The sequence below is a fragment of the Talpa occidentalis genome, unplaced genomic scaffold (assembly GCF_014898055.3).
Source record: "Talpa occidentalis isolate TD23 unplaced genomic scaffold, MPIMG_talOcc4v2.1 talOcc4.9, whole genome shotgun sequence".
In the NCBI taxonomy this organism is placed as follows: domain Eukaryota; kingdom Metazoa; phylum Chordata; class Mammalia; order Eulipotyphla; family Talpidae; genus Talpa; species Talpa occidentalis.
This window is the reverse complement of record NW_023605305.1, coordinates 113,591,512-113,610,089: the sequence shown is the minus strand read 5'-3', so window position 1 is coordinate 113,610,089 and position 18,578 is coordinate 113,591,512. Positions and strand designations below refer to the sequence as shown.

Genomic DNA, 18,578 nt, shown 5'->3' with positions numbered 1-18,578 from the left:
GGAGGAGAACCCAGGGAAACAGAATTTTCTACCTATAGAACAGACTAGACCAATATCTCAAGGAGCACAACAAGGAGTCGAATTTCCCCACAGCTGGAAGGCAGCAGAGACCCTCCAGAGATCTCAGCACTGGAGCATGGGTCCAGGCAGCTGCTTGCTGGGACTAGAGGCAGCCCCCCACCAGTCAGCTGCAGTGGGTTGGGCCTGTTCTGATAAGAACCTTTTAGCTCCATGTAGTGATAGTATACCCATTTTCTAAAATTTTGACAGTTCCGTTTATAGATGAACTTTGATCACCATTTTTAGAAATACCTTTTGTAAATTCCTTAAAAACAGCTAATGGCAAACTCAAGTGTCAGGGACACTGGCCTCCTTCCTCCTCAAACAACTAACTGAAAAAGCTTGAAGCATTTCTCCCTCTGTTTTTCCTGAAAACCTGTTGGAGGCAGGAGTCTCTCTCTTGGATCTCTGCCTGGCCCTGCAGGAGCGGGAGGAGGAGGCAGAGTTAGGGCAGGAGCCCTCAGGCCATTTGTATGTAATATTTTATTTATTTATTTATTTGTTTGTTTGTTTGTTTATACAAGCACTGGGTACAGTCAGAAGCGCGGGAGGGTGAGAGAATTCACCAGAGCCAGAGCGGGGAGCAGAGCAGGCAGAAGGACCGAAGTACACTGCTGAGGGGAGCAGCGGGCGGCAGGAGAGGTCTGCGCGCCATGTGGGACCCTCCTCGGGTGGCCGGGGAGCAGCCGGGGATCGAACCGCGCTGCGGAGGCTGCGGGCAGCTTCGCAACCCAGCGCCCAACCGCTGCGCCACTGGGGAGGCCCTGTATGTAATATTTTTTTATCCACTTGAAGGGGTCTCAGGTTAATTGACAGAGATTCCATGTGGAAAGGTGAGATTCTTTTATTGTGTGCTTGCTGGCCTCAGCCTTTCATTGCCTGCCTTTTCCCAATCATTCAAATTCAAAGTTCTTTCATAGGATACCAGGGGCATCATTTTTTTTAAAGATTATTTATTATGCATACAAGAGCTGGGGTACAGATAAGAGATGCAAGAGGTGGGGGTGAGAGGATTCACCAGAGACAGAGTGGGGAGCAGAACAGGCAGACTGACTGAAATACACTGCTGAGGGGAGCAGCGGGTGAGACAGGAGAGGTCTGCTGTGCCATGTGGGTAGCTCCCTGGCCGGGGATTGAACTCATGCTGCAGAGGCTGTGGATTGCTTCATAGTGTGGTGCTTAACCCCTTCCACCACCAGGGAGGCCCCCATTGTTCATTTTTAAACAATATTTGCTTCCCCCCACCCCCTCAGGTGGAGTCCCCATAGAGTTTCCTTCCCCAATGCCCCCGTGCACCATCACCTCAGTCCCCTGTGCTCCTCTCTCCTTCCCTCCGATCCCTATTTGCTTTTTTTTTTTTTTTTTTTTTTTTTTTTGCAGCTGGCATGTGGCTAGTCCCTAATCCCGTTGGCTTCCAGTTTGTCCTCTCTCGGGAGTCTTAGGCAGTGACCCTTGTGGTGTTAAACTGCTGCCCCATGCCCTCCCTTTCTGTGTAGTCTCTAAATTGCCTCTGAAATTAAGAAAACATTTAGCAAGAGAAAGAAACATTCTCCAGGTGAACCTTTTCGGCCTACTTAAGAGAAGCATACGACACAGGGCTTTTCCAGCCTACGATTTGTAGAGACAAAGAGAAAGGAAGGGACAGAGACAGGAAAACAGCAACCTCCAGATGAAAAACCCAACCTGACCTCCCCAGACGTGTGGAGCTAAATCTACCACCGTCTGTTTGTTTTGCTCGCCTGGAATGATGTCGGAAGTCCCGTATTTACCATTTCGTCAGTCTCCCCTCTTCTGGGGGTGATTCACTCTTTTGCTGGGCTCCCATTTTTCTCGGGGTGTAGGAGGTCAGTCCCATGCTCCTTCTTCCATGCTGATCGTGTCGGGGTCACCATTTTGTTGCCTCGTGGGGCGGCAGGGTTGGGAGCGGCGTGGGACAGAGGAACGACAACTCGAAGTCCAAGCAGAGAGAGGCTACGTCTCTGGAGACGCCGCACCTCCCCCATGCCAGCCTCACATTTATTGGGGATCAGATTCGGGGAAGGTGGACATGTCTGTAGAGGAATGTGCAGGTGGGGTGTGGGCTGGGGACGCATAATAGTTGCACGAGCTAGGGGGGAGTGAATGCGGGCTATTGCCTGGGGGGCGCCATTGTTGCTGCTGATCACACATCTAGTCCCTGTTTACACTTAAGTTCCTGTCAAGGTGGTTGAGCTGGTTGTGCTAATCTGGCCGTAATGTCTGCCTGCTCTTTTCAGCAGACACTGGTTTCCAGTATGCTCCTCATACCAAGACTTTTGTCCTGGTGAGAGGTTCCCCTACCTGACTCTATGTTTTAGCTTGACCAGCAGGAATTCTGGCACCAAGACAATACCCCAAGAACAAGGTGGCCTGGGGAATCCACTCGAGACAGACCAGATCAGGTGACCTTAGAATGTGTGACAAGGAGCGTGGTGGCCGCATCAGGGCATGGTGCCTGGGAAGGCAGGAGCCAGCCTCCGCTCCTGGGCATGCCCGGGAGCAGGGCAGCTCTTACACGCTGGAGTGAAGATGTTTTCCTTTGCTCACCCATGTTTTGCACGAGACCTTTGGCCCAGTTTGTGCAGCAGACTGAGCTGGGTAAGCAGAGGCGTGGCTTCTGGAGGGAGTCCCAGGCTCTATAAAGCCTGGCGGGGCACCACCGGGCATCTCTCTGAAAGCCTGAGCTGTTGGCTATCTGCTTGTTGCTCTGGAAATGCAGCGGCTGTTGAGTCCAGTGAAGAGGGCCTTGCAAGTCAAGAGAGTGGTGCAGGAAGCTTCCCTGGTGCCTGCTCGCCTCCTCCCAGCAGCCCAGCAAAGGTGAGTCCCGTTGTTCCTGCGACGGTGCAGGTGGCTCTTTGAGAACCTCAGGGAAGCAGAGCGAGGCAAACAGGGCTGTTATAAGGGAAGAACTCACTAGAATCCCAGCCAAAAGCTGGCAAGCCTTGTGTGCAGTCTCGGGTGAGCCAGCCAACCTCACGGGGTCTCCTCGCTCGTCTCTGCACGGCAGCCCCCACCCCACATGGATTCCAGGACTCGAACCTCTGGCCCCTGCCGTAATGACACCTCTACTCCCCCAGCTGCGTGAAGTGGTGGAAATACCAGCACCGGGCCCCATGGGGGACCCACCGCCCTGACACCTGGTCCCGCCAAGACCTTCAGGACTCTGGGCCAAGAGTGGTATTAGTTGAAGCACCTGCTTCAGATCACTGCAGCCAGATTCAGTGTGGGCTGGTGCTCAGAAGCGATTGTCGCTGCCCTCTGATTTTAAGAAAGGGAGAAAGGACAGTAAAAATGTGTGAGTGAGTGTGTGTGTGTGTGTGTGTGTGTGTGTGTGTGTCTTTGTAAACACTCCCTAGTCTAGCCCACGCACTAGCATTCCCCTAGGACTGTGGAAAGCAGCTCTAGCTAGCTCCTGGCCCCCCAGACTATATGCTGGACTTCAGGGTCAACCATTTCCTCCCTTCTGCTTCCGTCCCATGAGCACTTAGACAAATGGCTTTGATCTAAAGTCTCCCCTTGCCCGATACCAGGGAACCCAGCTGTGTGGGTGGGTGGGGGGGCTGGGCTGCTGCTCCTTACCCTTCTTCCTTTCCGCCTGACTCTGCCAGCACCTACGCTGTCCCTCCCCGCCTGCTCACAGGTCGAGTGAGCCCGCTCAGATCCCAGCCCGTGTCTGTGAGGAGGGATGGATGTGGGTTTGCCTGTCTCACTCAGCAATCGTTGGCACCTGCCAAGCGTTCTCAACCCCCTGCCCTCTTGGTTCAACCCCCTGCTTCTTGGTTCAAACGCGGGATCAGGGTTCCTATTTCCTTTTTTGGGGTCCTTGTGGCTCATCCCACATTCTGTGGTTCGAACAGGGAACGAGAATCCTCTCGATGGCTCTTCTTGCCTCTGTCCCTGCTACTCCCGCCTGCATCAGCTCCAACCTAACACCTGTTCCCATCTCAGCATCTGCTTCACCACATTTCCTATTCAGAATCATGGCCTGCACTTTGGGGCCCCTCCTGCTTTCCTTACACGTTGTCTCCCTACTCCCCTTCACGATCTCTGCTCTGGGCACCCCTCCCTGCTCCCTCAGCAGCAGCTGCCTGCTGTGACCTCAGCCCCAGCACCCCCCTCCAGCTCCTTCTCAGGGGACGCTCCACGCATCCATCGAGATGATCTCAAATGTGGCCTCTTCCATGAAACCTTTCCTGCCCTCCCTCCCACAGGGACTCTCTGCTTCCTTTGAACTTGGTAGGGTTTGCATACACCACTCTTGCGGCCTTATCACAGTCTCTTGGTTGGAGCACATGGGTGCATGTGTGTGTGTGTGATGTGCATGTGCCCATGATGTACGCATGTGCTTACCTCACTGCACCCGCTGGTCAAGGTCGTTCTCCAGAACCTTGACCACCTCTCTCCGTGCCCGCCCCTTGGCTCCCACACCCACTCAGCGGCAAAGTCCCAGGTATGAACAGCTAATTCTGGAACACAAGGGAAGGAGGCCCCGCAAACCAGGACAAAAGCAATTTTAAATTAAGTAAAGTGGTTATTCTTTAGCAAAAATACATCAGTGGTCTGATGTTTCTGGAAGCCTCTACATGTTAATTTTTCTTGAAGGTTCTTGAATCCATTTCTAGAAGTAGATTTCTACAGGGACAATTACAAAAGTCACCAAGTGACTGAGTCATGGAAGCCCTCCTGGCAACCTTGTATTTCTAACTGGGCAGAGAGGAAGGTAGTGAGCTCAGAAAAGACAGAGCGAAGATGAAGCTAAGGGCAATGCCAGCCAAGGGCAGACCAACTGCTGGCTAACCATTAGCTCCTAGGTGCTGGGGACTTTCCTCCACAAATATTTGATAGTACAAACTCCAATGATTTGGGGACACCAAATAAATAAGAGGACTGAACTCCAGACCTTTCTGGACAGATGTGGATGAACATCCACATCACTAGACCTTCCTATGTCGTCATCATATGAGCCACTCCTGCCTCACAGCGGTCCTTTCAAGTCATCTCCCTGACGGAGATCTGGGACACCACAAGCCCAGGGCCCTGAGGATGACTGACACACAGTCGCCTGAGGCATAGAGCTAGGTGTGTAAGCCCATGGCCCCATCTTGGCCTCTCCCATGGCCCCATCTTGGCCTCTCCATGACTTGAAGGAACCCGGTGGCCCCCGGGGGTGTTTCGCATGTGGGACTGACTCCCATGGCAGTGCGCATGCGTCATGATTCCATCACCTGTAAAGAATATCATTTAAGTGGCCAGATTTTAGGTGTTTTCATGTGGGAGAAGAGAGGAGGGGGATCGGTGAGCTCTGTGCTTGCACCTGAAGGAGAAACTTCAGCTTTACGTCAGGGGTAGTAGGAGTCGGGTGTGAGGAGAGGTGGGCAGTTTCCAGAAGAAAGAGATTACACTCTCTACTGGCCTTTGCGCCACTTTCTCTCTTTGGCCATGTAGAGTTGCTCTCTCTGCCCTCTGCACTCACACACTCTTTGCTTATCCTGTGATTTAATTAGCTGTAAAATGCTCCTCCGTCAGACGGTGCCCTTTTTGCAGGCACAAAGGATGTCTTACTCACTGTTGTGCTTCTGGAACCCAACATAGTGTTGGGGGTGCTCAATAAATATTGGGGGGCCAAAGTAGATGGGATAGAATCAAGCAGACAATGTTCTTAAAAGTAGGAGAACGTTAGGATGTTCTTGTATAAAAAAAAAAAAAAGGCAGAAGGGCAATAAGCAGGACATTTTACAAATGCATGAAAATTTTAAAATTATGTCGTAGGGGATTTATAACATCTGTAGAAGCAGCAAACTACATGATGACAATAGTTCAAGGGGATCGAGAGGGTAAATGCAGTTAAACTGAAGTCATCCCAACTATCATGTGACCACAATCCATATGTATGGACTAATTGCTCCAATAAAAACACCAATATTGGAAGCTTGTTACAAATGTTAAAAGACCCAATTATATGCAGTTTATAAGAAATGCATTTTAAATATAAAGACTGAGGGGTTAAAAGGTAGCAACAGCCAAAGGAAGCTCTCCTGCTCGTGTATCCTGCTCATGTAAACAGAAATCTAAGAGTTAGGGCAGCTGTGCTAAAACCAGGAAAAATAGATTTTATATCAAGAATATCACAGAGATATTCTTGGTGTTGAATGAAGCTGTCTGCAGCCACTGCAGTACAAGTTCGATCCCTGGCCAGGTTGCTGAGCCACATGGCGCAGCCGACCTCTCCTGTCTCGCCTGCTGCTCCCCTCAGCAGTGTATTCCAGTAGATCCACCTGTTCTGCTCCCCACTCTATCTCTTGTGAATTCTCTCACCCTCCACACCTCTGGCCTGCACCCCAGCTCTTGTATGCATAAATAAATCTTTTTAAAAAAGAATATCGCCAAGATAGACATGTAACAGTAATGAAAGGGCCTATTCAACAGAAAGACACAATTCTAAATTGCATTCATCTGATAACATCCTTAAAATACATAAAAATATTATATAAATTGCTTGTTGTATTGTCTTTTGAGGAAACTGACTAGAACAGCCCATGGGATTATGATTGTTATCTCCACGACAGGTTTTCTACAATCCCTGCCGCCCCCTTGCCAAAAACAGAATCTTGGCCGAAGGATGTGGGCATCCATGCCCTGGAGGTCTACTTCCCAGCCCAGTATGTGGACCAAACTGACCTGGAGAAGTACAACAAGGTGGAGGCAGGGAAGTACACGGTGGGCTTGGGCCAGACCGAGATGGGCTTCTGCTCAGTCCAGGAAGACATCAACTCCCTGTGCCTGACAGTGGTGCAGCGGCTGATGGAGCGCACCAAGCTCCCGTGGGACTCTGTGGGCCGGCTGGAGGTGGGCACCGAGACCATCATTGACAAGTCCAAGGCTGTCAAAACAGTGCTCATGGAACTCTTCCAGGAATCAGGCAATACTGACATCGAGGGCATAGACACCACCAATGCCTGCTATGGCGGCACTGCCTCCCTCTTCAACGCTGCCAACTGGATGGAGTCCAGCTCCTGGGATGGTACGTATTTCCAGGTGGCTTATGTAAGAAAGGAACTGAGGTTGGAGGCTGAATCTTATCCATTTTGCTTCTCAGTTCCCCAGGTGGTTGCATCCAAGGAAGGAAAGACAACTTATCCATGCAGCTGCTGCTATCGTCCAACACCCACAGTGAAAATAATCACTAAGACAGTATAGGTTTAGATAGGCAGTCAGTAGCCATTCATTCAGTCCCTGCAACAGTCAAGGAAGTGTTACACCTGGTTTATGGATGAGAAAATGGAAGATCTAATATCTTACATATAGTGAATGGCAGAGGCAACATATTTCTCCTTTAATGGTACCTGTTTCCCTGAAGTTTCTCCTAAGTCTCTGAGAGAGATTGGTGAGGTTCAAAGGTTTAAACAGGGCCTCCCTGGTGGTGCAAGGGGTTAAGCACTGCACTGTGAGGCAATCCACAGCCTCTGCAGCACGAGTTTGATCCCCGGCCAGGGAGAAACCCACATGGCGCAGCAGACCTCTCCTGACTAGCCCGCTGCTGATCTCAGCAGTGTATTTCAGTCAGTCTGCTTGTTCTGTTCCCCACTCTGTCTCTGGTGGATCCTCTCACCCCCCACATCTCTGGACTGTACCCCAGCTCTCGTATGCATAAATAAATAAATCTTAAAAAATTTTTAAACAATTTTAGGCATTAAGGAAAAAAACCCTGGTAGAAAAAGACCTAGAGAATCACAGATAGACTATAATGCAGAGCATTTCTACTCTTTCTCCTGGCTCCTGGGAAATTTCTTCTTGTTCAACATGTTAATATTACCCCATATCTTACTTATATTTTTTCCTCAATGTTGATGTCTTGGTGGGAGAAAAAAGTCAAAAGGCAAATTATTGAGATGTAAACTGGAAAATATTAGGCAGCAAGTATGTTTACAGAAAATAAATCATTGATCTTATTGTTGCATTAAATCATTCTGTTGTAGAATAATTTAATATGTGGGCTTTTTACGTAACCCAATTGACAAATAATGTGGCAACCAAATTGGAGGTTTTTTATTTTCCAAAGACTATTGCATAGGCCTCAGGATAGATGTTAATAAATTCTACACTTTAAAAGCAAAACAAAAAAACCCTAAAAACTTTCTGAGCTTGGGTCCGATGGTAACTGCCAAGACCAGACGAGGCAAGTGTGGATGAGATCTGGGCTTCTGACCTTACCAGACCATCCTCCTGGGATGGGAGCAGGTGGGCGGGACTCACCAGCAAGTTCTGAGCTGCTCCAGAGAGAGAACAGGCTATGAGGGAAGAGCAAGTGTTGCTGACTCCAGGTTGCCTAGAAGACCTTAATTTTTCTTGTTTTTGTGGAATTGAAACATATAGTTTCCAAGATTATATATACACATACACAGAAGCACATAAAGTGAAGAAAGATCCCCTTTTGACCCCACTATCACTTTTGAAAATTCAACACTACCAGTTTCTATGTATTCTTGCATCATTTTTTCATTTTTGACCTGCAAGCACAGATGTATGTATTCAGTTTTAGTTCCTTTTTTTTTTTTTTTACATTGTAGAATTTAAAAGCTCTCAATTAGCAAGTGGATTTTATATTGGTTCAACTTGAGTTTTCTTCCTACGGCTGTCTTTCCTGGGAATGACCGGGTTGGTGGTCAGTTTTAGTTCTTAAGCTTGTACGTAGTACTCCTCCTCTCTATGATGTCTTAGAGGTTATTCTATAGCAATATATATAAAGCCTACCTTGTTCTATTAAAATATGCTTAATATCTGCTGATGGATATTAATACTTATTCCCATGTTGCTAGATATTAGATTGCTATGTTTGCAGTTATAAATAATGTCTTACAAGCATTGTAAAATAGTCTTGCAAGCTTGTGATGATGTGTTGTAAGAATAGGTTTCTAAAAGTGGAATTGCATGTCGATTTAGAAGGTTGAGAGAACATGTCAAAATTTGCTCTTTGAAATAATTTACTAAAATATATTCCTTTAACATATCAATATATGGTATCATACTTTCTAATCTTTTTCAATTTAATAAGTAAAATAATAGTGGCATTGATTTACTTTCCGGTATGAGAGTTTCAATAATTTTTGTTTATTGGACATTTTTTTATTCCATAGCTTGTCTGTTTTATGATCTTCTATAAATGAAACAGCTTTTTGTTGGTTGTAAATATAGTGAATAATTCCCTGGTTTGTCTTTTTACTTTCTAATAGAAGGTTTTCATTCTAGTTTTTAGGTAGTAAATTTGAATACCTAATAATTAAATACACATACACACATTTACCAGTCACTGGGGGAACAAAATAACACTTTTCTGTTGGGGTTGTTACAACTGTTGAGAAAAGGTTTTTGAATTTCAAAAGCTGGAAGACTGGAATCCTGTTTCTCTTGTTCCTTACCCAAACATGACTTATGTTCTTTGGGCCTCAGTTTTTTTTTTGTCTATAAAGAGATGATAACCTCTCTTTATAGACTGATGCATAGCCATATTGGATTCCATTACATAAAATATGATTCCCAAAACAATACTGGGGTCTTCCTCTCAGGTTAGATCAAATATTAAAACTACCATGGATTCAAGTTTGGGGGGTAAATAGTGTCAGATGAAAGTGGAAGAAATTGTCAAGACTACAATTATTTATCTGACTAATCATTTTGGGGCTTGTTGACATTAAATATGGTTATTCAATAAAAACACTTTACATAATAAAAGTTTGTACCAAGTCCTTCAAATCCCCCCTGGTGTAGGATCCAGTGAGAACTGGTTTAAATGTCTAGTTCCATATTCTCTAGCTGGGTGACCTTAAACAAATTCTGTAATCCCTCTGGAAGGCAGCGTCTTAATCAGTAAACGAGGATATTACTATTTAGTTTTTAAAAGTCTTGTTTGGAGAGAACCAGTGTCTAGCTAGTGCTTCGAGTGTTACTTAGCCTCCCGCCCCCTTAGATCTCCTCTGGTTTGGAAGGAACTTCAGGACCACAGAGGTGTTGGTACAAACCTAAGTTCTCCCCAAAATTAGTAAATTTTTATTGAATTCAGAAACAGAATTCTGAATCAAGAAGCATCTTACAGACAAGGGTAAGAGGGACATGAGTCTAGACTTCACATCCTAAATGTCTCACGATGAGTCTCACTACGACAGGAGCGGTAGAGGGCAGGTCTTTCTTTCTGTTCACGAGTTTATCTCCAGTCTCCACAATGGTGCCTGGACCGTGGGGGCCACGCAGACTGATTTGTGATTCGGGAGTGATGATGGTCGCCTCTTGTTTCTCATTATAGGTCGCTACGCCATGGTAGTCTGCGGTGACATCGCTGTCTACCCCATTGGGAACGCACGTCCCACGGGGGGCGCTGGGGCTGTGGCTATGCTGATCGGGCCCAAAGCGCCCCTGGTCCTGGAAAGAGGTTTGTTGTAGACAGTGATGACCAGGTCCTGAGAGATTGTGCTTTTCACAGCCAAAGCCACAGGTCCCGACCCCAACTTGGCACACCCACCTCTCGGAACTCAAGTGTGCATTTGAGGATGCAATCGCTGGCCTTCAAAAGACCAAACTGGGGAGCCGAGGTCAGGGAGGAAGGGAAGAGATTATCATCGTTTGCTTTTCTGCACCGACACACCATCGGGATCGTGAGGAACAGAACACACAATGTTAATACTGCTGCAAACACCTTTAGGGAACTAAACTGGCAACTGAAGAGGGAAGAAGATAATTGAATATAGAATAAAAGGCTCTCCTTTGAGATTTTAGCATCTATTCCAGATTTTGTTAAGACCACATAGGTATGAAAAGAGAAATATAAATCTCGTTTATATAAGAGCAACATCTATTCAATTCCCTTTGAACACAGAAGGAATGTGGGTGGCAGAGGCTTGGGTATGAGACAGTAAGGACCAGGCAGCTGTCCCTGGTTCTCCTGTCCGTACTGTCCATGTGGGCTGCATGGTGCACCCCTAAATTCCCTGTTTGCCTTGCCAGGGGTCAGGGCAACCCACATGGAGAACGCATACGACTTCTACAAGCCAGATTCCACTTCAGAGTACCCCCTGGTGGATGGGAAGCTCTCCATTCAGTGCTACTTTCGAGCGCTGGACCGATGTTACGCACTGTACCGGCAGAAAATCCAGAAACAGTGGAAGCAAGGTATGGAGGCTGCTCACATGGGAACAAGAGTTTCCTCTCAAAGCTTAAGACAGTTCTCTACTTCTCTCCCCTGAAGCTTTTCTCAAGAGAATTCTTTCCTGTCCCTCTTTTCTCATACCGGCCCCCAGGCCTATGCTAAAGTCCTTCTGGAAGTCTTGCAAATTCAAGTATGAAGTTGCCTTTAACTTGAGTCCAATGGAAGAAAGTAAACAATCACGCGCTAAAGCCTCCAGTATGAGACCAGGGGGTGCAGCCATGGGGGAGGTGCAAGGTGTGGCGGGAACCACATCCTGCTGGGGTTGGGGCTTGTTTCTGTTGAAGTCAGAAGTGATTTGACTCCTGGTTTTTAGTTCGACACCTTTTCATCTGATGTTGACCAATCTGACCTGTATTCTAAAGGGATCCGTGATATTTCTCCAGGTGGTGGTAGCATTACAGGTCGATTTTACTTTCACCTTCGTTTCTGAATTTCTTTTACAAGTTTAGAGAAATGCACTTTAAAAAATTTGCAGAGCCGTGTTCAGATGGGCTTGTGCAGGAGGCGGTTATCGGAGAGAGGCAAGGCGTGTGCTGAGCGGAGCCAGGACGGCCAGGCTTGTTCCCTTTCCTCTGCCTGAGGTGCTGCCACACCTGTGCCCAGGGCCGAGGTGCTGCTCGGGGCCTCCTGGCGCTGCCCACAGTAAAACTATTGACTCGTTGCTCTCGCTGCCTCTGAATTCTCAAGGCATCCTAAACCCTTGAGATTTTGGAGTCTGATGCCTGCTGGTGTCTGCTCCCAACTGTACACTGTCCTCTTCGGAACGAGAGTCTGGAGTGTCAAGCAAAGATGACAGAACCTAAATCCAAGCCAGTCATCGTCTAACTTCTCACCTTAGACACTGACCTACTTTCATATTTTTGAAGTTCTGTTTCTGGGAACGCAAGGTTCATGTGAAGGCATTCTCCGCCGTGCAGGTTGGCCAGAGTGGACAGGAAGACAATGTTGGTTTCTTTGGTGTCTTTCTTTCTTAGGGGAGTGCTGGGTAAGACACTTGCGGGGGGAGTGAACGGACCCCCCTCAGTGTCTGCTGCAGGAGCTCTCTGGGGCTGAGTCTCCCCACAGGGAACCTCTCGGCCAGCGGGGCCCAATGGCTCATCCGACACGCCGCTCCCTTGCTTTCGTGCTTTTTCTTCCAGCTGGCGTGGATCGGCCCTTCACCCTGGATGATTTACAGTTTATGATCTTTCACACCCCCTTCTGCAAGATGGTCCAGAAGTCCCTGGCTCGCCTGATGTTCAACGACTTCCTTTCCACCGGCAGCGAGGCGCAGAGCAGCCACTATAAGGGCCTGGAGGCTTTCAGGTCGGTGTCCTCGGAGGGGGGCCTGCGGGGTCCTGGGGGAGGGAGGAGGAGGCTCCCCGAGTCTGGCCCCCTTGCTGCCTTTCTCCTCTGTGGCCTCTCACCTGGCCTGTTCCTCTACCCGCCTCGCAGGGACATGAAGTTGGAAGACTCCTACAACGACAGGAACTTGGATAAAGCGTCTCTGAAGGCCTCTCTGGACATATTCAACAAGAAAACCAAGGACTCCCTTTACCTCGCCACACGCAATGGGAACACGTACACCTCATCCCTGTACGGGTGTCTGGCCTCGCTTCTGGCCCAGTGAGTGCTGCGTCTGCCCCATGTGTCAAAGGTGTCCTGTGTACACAGACTTACTCTGCGTGGTGAACGGTCGTTTCCGAAGTGCAAGAATAATGTCAGTATATGAGCAAGAGCTACTTGGGTGCAGCAAGAAAATAGCAGAACTTGTCTGCATGCTTTATTGCCTCCATTTAAAATCTCTCTACTTAGCAGAGCATGGCAGTTAGGAGACTCTAGTTTTAGAGCCTACAACCTAAGTTCAAATCTCTTTACCACTTATTAGCTTTGACCTTGGGAAAATACCTGAGCTCTATGTGCCTAGCGTTCCCTGCTGTCAAATATGCCTCGTTACCGATGCCTGCCTTCTGTGGTTTGGTGAGCATGAATGCATGCAGCAATGAAGGCAGAAAGGCTCATCAGGTGTTAGTTGTTATCTCTATCGCTAGTCTAGTTTGTGGCTTTTATAAGGGAATGCAGTTGGCTGGATTGGGCCAACAGGGGAGAGGTCTGTTGACGAACAGATGTAACAAGGGCTTGTTTTTGTTCTGACTTCTTTCCCTATAGTCATTCCCCCCAGGAGTTGGCTGGCTCCAGGGTCGGGGCCTTCTCTTATGGCTCTGGATTGGCAGCAAGTTTTTTTTCATTTAAAGTGGCCCAGGACGCTTCTCCAGGTGAGTCTCATCTTTCTATTAGGCCATTCTGACAAGATTCACCTGATAAAAGAAAATGCCAATCTTCTGCCTGAGGCTCCAACCAGGCCAGAACGATGTTATGATTAGGGGCACAGGCAGTCCCTGAAGGGATCTCAGCAGAGGAGGGTTTGTCCAAGTTCTGTGAATACAGGTGGATATGGGGAAACCAGTTAGATCATTCGAGAAGATAATCCAGCCCAGAGGTAATGGTGGTTGCAAGTGATTAAAGAGATGGGGTTTAAGATATGCAGTAAATATTTGTTGGCTGATGGTGGGAGTGACCAAGGACACATATCTAGAAGCTCTATGGCCACGTGAGTGTCTGTCTATGTGTCTGCTAGCCTGTGTCGTCATGTCTTGGCCTTCTAAGCCAAGTGCTTTCCCCCAGATGCGAGCTCTCGTGGGGCCAGGCTCTCCACCTGCTGAGGCTGAGCAGCGATCATGGCAGTGAAGCAGGCTAACATCTTGCCTTTGCTCCTCAGGCTCCCCGCTGGAGAACCTAGTGTCCAGTATAGCTGACCTGCCCAAACGCCTGGCCTCCCGGCGGCGCGTGTCTCCCGAGGAGTTCTCGGAAATCATGGACCAAAGAGAACAATTTTACCACAAGGGTAAGAGAAGGGGCAGGCGAGGAGCGTAGGGGATTTTCTCAAATTCTATGTCAGTAGCTGAGAGCCAGGGGTTATCAAACTCTAAGAACCAGTGGACCAGGATGAAGATGTTTGTGAGATGTGGTTGGGAGAAGATCGAGTGGGGTCAAAGGGCAAGAGTTGGGTGGAGGAGCAGAAGGCAGAGTTGGGAAGAGGTCAGAGGCTGAAGGTGGCTTCCGGTATAAAATTGGGCCATGCCATTCCACAGAAGCCAGAGGTACGGCCTTTAAAAATGCCAAGTGGGCAATGATTGAAAAAAACCAGACTTTGGAGCTAGATACTCAAATCTAGACTGACTCGAGGCTCATGAGCTCTTTATCTTCCAGAAATTCATTATCGTTTTCTCAGCTCTTTCATTTCTGAAATCGTCTCAACTTGGCAAGATGCCAAACAGATGAAAGGAATTAATGTACATGAATTAATTATCCACTAATAGTACTGTCTCCTCCCAGCTGCCTTGTTTCCTACCAAACATAAAAACAAAATATTGCCGAAGAAAAACAAGGGAAAGTTAAACAAAAGTGCCAGTTAGAACTGGAGGGGCCAGATGTTGGCTTTCAAACCATGGTAACCTTATTTTCTCAAGCAGAACTTGGAACCCAGGGTTTGCAGTGGGGTCTGAAAAAGAGACAGAGCATGTGAAATTAGGAATGTTCCAGAAAAAAACTATTCCTGGTAGTTGCTGGTTTTATCTGGAATGGGGGACAGGTTACAACAGAGAAGAAAGGCAATTTAATATAAAAACAGGACCGCTGAGGCCATCATCAATGATCTGAACTACCACAATGAACCAGAGTCAGAATTTCAGTATCTACTAGAAAGCAGAAGCTGGGTCGTCCACCCCACTGGCAAAAGGTCATGATGATTTCCGTGGTGGGAGAGTAATTTCTAGCAGCCTTGAGTACTAGATGCACATTGGCTGCCCCCAGTTCTGTGGCCCAGGGCTCCATGGGGTGTGTCAAGATGACCTCACAGCCCCTTTCTGCTCAGCCATGAACCTCTAGAGGTGCCGATGGAATCCCTCATTTCTCCTCTGGCCCCACGCAGCTCTGACTATAGACTCTTTTCATTCCAGTGAACTTCTCCCCACCTGGCGACACAAACAGCCTTTTCCCCGGCACTTGGTACCTGCAGCGAGTGGACGAGCTTTACCGTAGATCGTACGCCCGGCGTTCCCTCTGAAGGGGGTGAGCCAGAGTTGGCAGGGTTGGTGATGTCAAGCCCTAAAGTCCTTGCGCTGAATAAAAACGCAGTTCTGATGCCACAACCAGGCCGGAGAGTGTCCACAGCTCCCAAAGCCACCAGGGGGAAGCTGGAACCTGAGCACCTACTTCGACTCTTGGGGTCTTTGCCCCAGAAAGGCAAAAAGCAGGGGGAGGGGCATTCTTAAATCTAGAACGTGAAAGAAGTCAACTGGTTTGCCTGATCGGCTTGTTACAGGTTGCAGGGAACTCGGGGTCCGGGGTGCCCAGGACGAGACTTGCCATTGAACGACCTTCTGTGGTTTCTGCAGGCCTGTGGTGGTTCCCAGGAAAATTCCCAGAGCAGAGCCCCTGCTCATGAATTGTGTTTTAAAAATCCCTCTCTTTGCTGTTGAATAGACTGAATAGGACACAGTCACCCCCATAAGCATTGGCTCTGTGCTGCCAGAGCCTTATTCATTTCTTCAGGCTTTCTGCACATTTCTAAATTTCATACTGGCACTAAGCTAATATAACTCAAAGGGCAGAGAAGGGAACCATGCTGTATTTCGTGGAAACCAGAAGAAAACTATGCCAGCTGGCAGGAGAGGCCTTCCAGCCCTGGCTCCGAGGGCCCACCCTCTCGCACCTGCACCTACCCCCAGCCTCCCCCGGACCCCTCACTCCCCTGTCGAGCCTGTTCTGCGAGAGGCACAGAACTGAGGTGGCAGAACCCAGTTTCCATCCTGGTCTAAAGGTGCCGCGCAGAGGGGAGTAGCAGGCAGGGCTGGGAACTGAGGCCCATGTGTAGCTTGAGCCTTGCCAGCTGCCTGGATGGAGACACCCAGGGCGGAGGTTAAGAGGCTAAGGTTTGGGCTCTTCCACCTCCCCTCTCCCCCAAAAGCATGTTGATAGTGGGCAAGAAGCTTTTCCACTGGAGGACAGTCTGTGGCCCTGGCCAGGGCGTCAATTCCCTGGGTCCTCTCAGAAAATAGCCGTAATTCAGGGAGCTGGAGGCTGAGCAGAAGGGGGGGGGGGGGCGGGGAGGGAGGGATGTCAAATTATTGTCATTCGTTTTGTTTGAATGACAGCCCCAAAAAGGGTTAGAGCAGAGAGGGTCCATCCCTGCCCTGGGGCCCTAGGGGTATGGGGGGGAGCAAGAAGCAAGGTTGTTCATGTCACAACAGGCTCCCCAGGTAAACCCCCAGCTGAGCAGCTAATCCACAGCAGCTGAGCCTTCCAAGCCTCAGTCTCCAGAGGCTCCTGACTGTTCTTCTCTGACCCCCACCCCCTTTCTGCTCCTCCTCGGCCAGCTGTTTGGGGCCCTCAGCCTAGTTGGCACCCCCAGCAGGACGGCCTGTTCCTTCCTGACCTCCCAGAGCAGCGCCTGCGGTCATGGAGAGAAGCCATACCCCCTTGAGTTCTTGAAATTAGCAACTGTGGGCCCTGCCTCTGTCCCCAGGGGTCGCTGTAGGGTCTTGCTGTCAAAACTGCCTCCATTGGCCTTAGCAGCCAGCACTGGGGGTCGGCCTGGGCCACCTCCACCTGCGCCAGGGAGTCATCTGGACACGAGGAAGGGGAGGTAGTAAGTGGGTTTAACAACTGGGCTGTCAGGATGCCGCCCCCGGCCCCATACATGTCCAGTGAGTATCAGCCCTGGTCAACGGCAGGTCACCCATGAGGATGGCCTCGGCTACTGCAGGAGACAGGCCCCCCCCACCCCCAATTTCAGCCCCGCGTCCCAGGCCTCCCGCTGTGGGCTCTGCGTCCACATGCTGAAATGGGCTCCTGCACCTGAACGCAGCCCTCCCACCAGCCAGGGGGGCAGTTCCCCGTCTCGCAGTCACTTTTCACCAGCAGGTGCGCTAGGGTCGTGCTGATAGGAACTGCCCTGTGGGGCAAAAATCACCAGGTGACCCCAAGCAGGAAAGAGGCGAAGTGATGACCGATGACCTGGTGAGAGCGCCAGTCTGCCCAGCTCTGCCTCGGTCAGGGATTCTCCACACTGAGGAGGCAACCTCGGGTCTGCAGGGGGCACACCCTTCTGCCCCAGCCACTCAGGGCTTCTAACCCTCAGATTCCAGGAGTTAGCGCTGTTCTGCCTCTTTCCTGCCTCCATCACGGAGTCTACAGTCTCCTGCCTCACAGCCATGACACAGGGACAAAATTCTGCTCTTAAGTCAGATGTGCCAGGTGTGGTGTCTGCTCGGGAGGCCGAGGCAGGCAGGCCCAGGGGTCCTGGACTGCAGGGCACCGTGCCCCCGGGGCGCCCGTCTCTGCTGCCATGTCCCTTCCGTAAGAACCCTGCGTCTCTGAAATAAGTAACAAAAATACAGCCAGGAAGTGCAAAGATGCGCCAAGCCACAGGGGAGTGCGAAGGGGTCGGCAGTGCGCCCTGGGGAGTACCAAGGGTAGGGAGGACCTTGGGGGTCAGGCAAGGAATTGTCCAGGTCACCGCACCTGGGGATGTTAAGATGCTGGAGTAACCTGGGTTTCTAGAATGCTCTGACCTCCAGATAGCTCAGAGCATGTTTGTCTGGAAATTTTTGAGCAGAGACTGAAAATTGAGCTCAGTTTTTAACTAAATATGTAACTTCCTTAGCCTCAGCCAGCTTGTCTACAGCGATGGGGTCAAGGGCCACAAGACGCACCTTTTCCCAACAGGACTCAGGACCCCTGGAGCCCCATCTGGCTGAGTGTGACTACAAGGACAGGGTTTTGTTTACCTGCTTTCTGAAAGGCAGAGGGATGAAAAAAAGCAGGGTTCAACCAGGGCCCGGGGCCCTTGCCGGAATCCCTTTAACCCTCCCTGTGGTTCGACCACAGAATAGGCATCCTGGCTGTCTGAAAGGTGAAACAGAGCCTCAGGGAAATTAAACCCTGGGCCCATGGGTGCTTGAAACTGGCCTTGCTGTGCAAGTTTAGGCCCTACCACCTTCCTCCCGCATCTCTCCCACTGCAGACACAAGCACCTGTCCAGCCGGGTGGAGTCCCTGGTGACCTTTAGCTCACTCCCAGCTCAAGCGAGTCCAAGCGCAGGCTCCGTCCTGCCGGTGCCACCAGCTGTCCCAAGCCAGGCCTGCTCAGCCTGGGTGGGAGCCTCAAAAACAGGCACATGGCGGGAGGTACCAATCCTTACCACCGGGGGAACCCTTACTAATTGGGGCTGGGGCTGGCCATTCTGCCATGATCCGTGAGA

The 18,578-nt window shown here is 49.6% G+C and overlaps 1 protein-coding gene across 1 annotated transcript; it reads left to right on the top strand.

Annotated features, from left to right (window-relative positions):
• The first annotated feature begins 2,791 nt into the window (after positions 1 to 2,791).
• On the top strand, positions 2,792 to 15,470 carry HMGCS2 (3-hydroxy-3-methylglutaryl-CoA synthase 2). The gene is made up of 9 exons (XM_037499424.2): positions 2,792 to 2,895; positions 6,645 to 7,099; positions 10,376 to 10,501; positions 11,074 to 11,238; positions 12,415 to 12,580; positions 12,710 to 12,880; positions 13,424 to 13,530; positions 14,034 to 14,159; positions 15,274 to 15,470. The coding sequence occupies exons 1-9, from the start codon at positions 2,792 to 2,794 to the stop codon at positions 15,378 to 15,380; spliced, it is 1,527 nt and encodes a 508-aa protein (XP_037355321.1). The 3' UTR covers positions 15,381 to 15,470.
• The last annotated feature ends 3,108 nt before the right edge of the window (positions 15,471 to 18,578 follow it).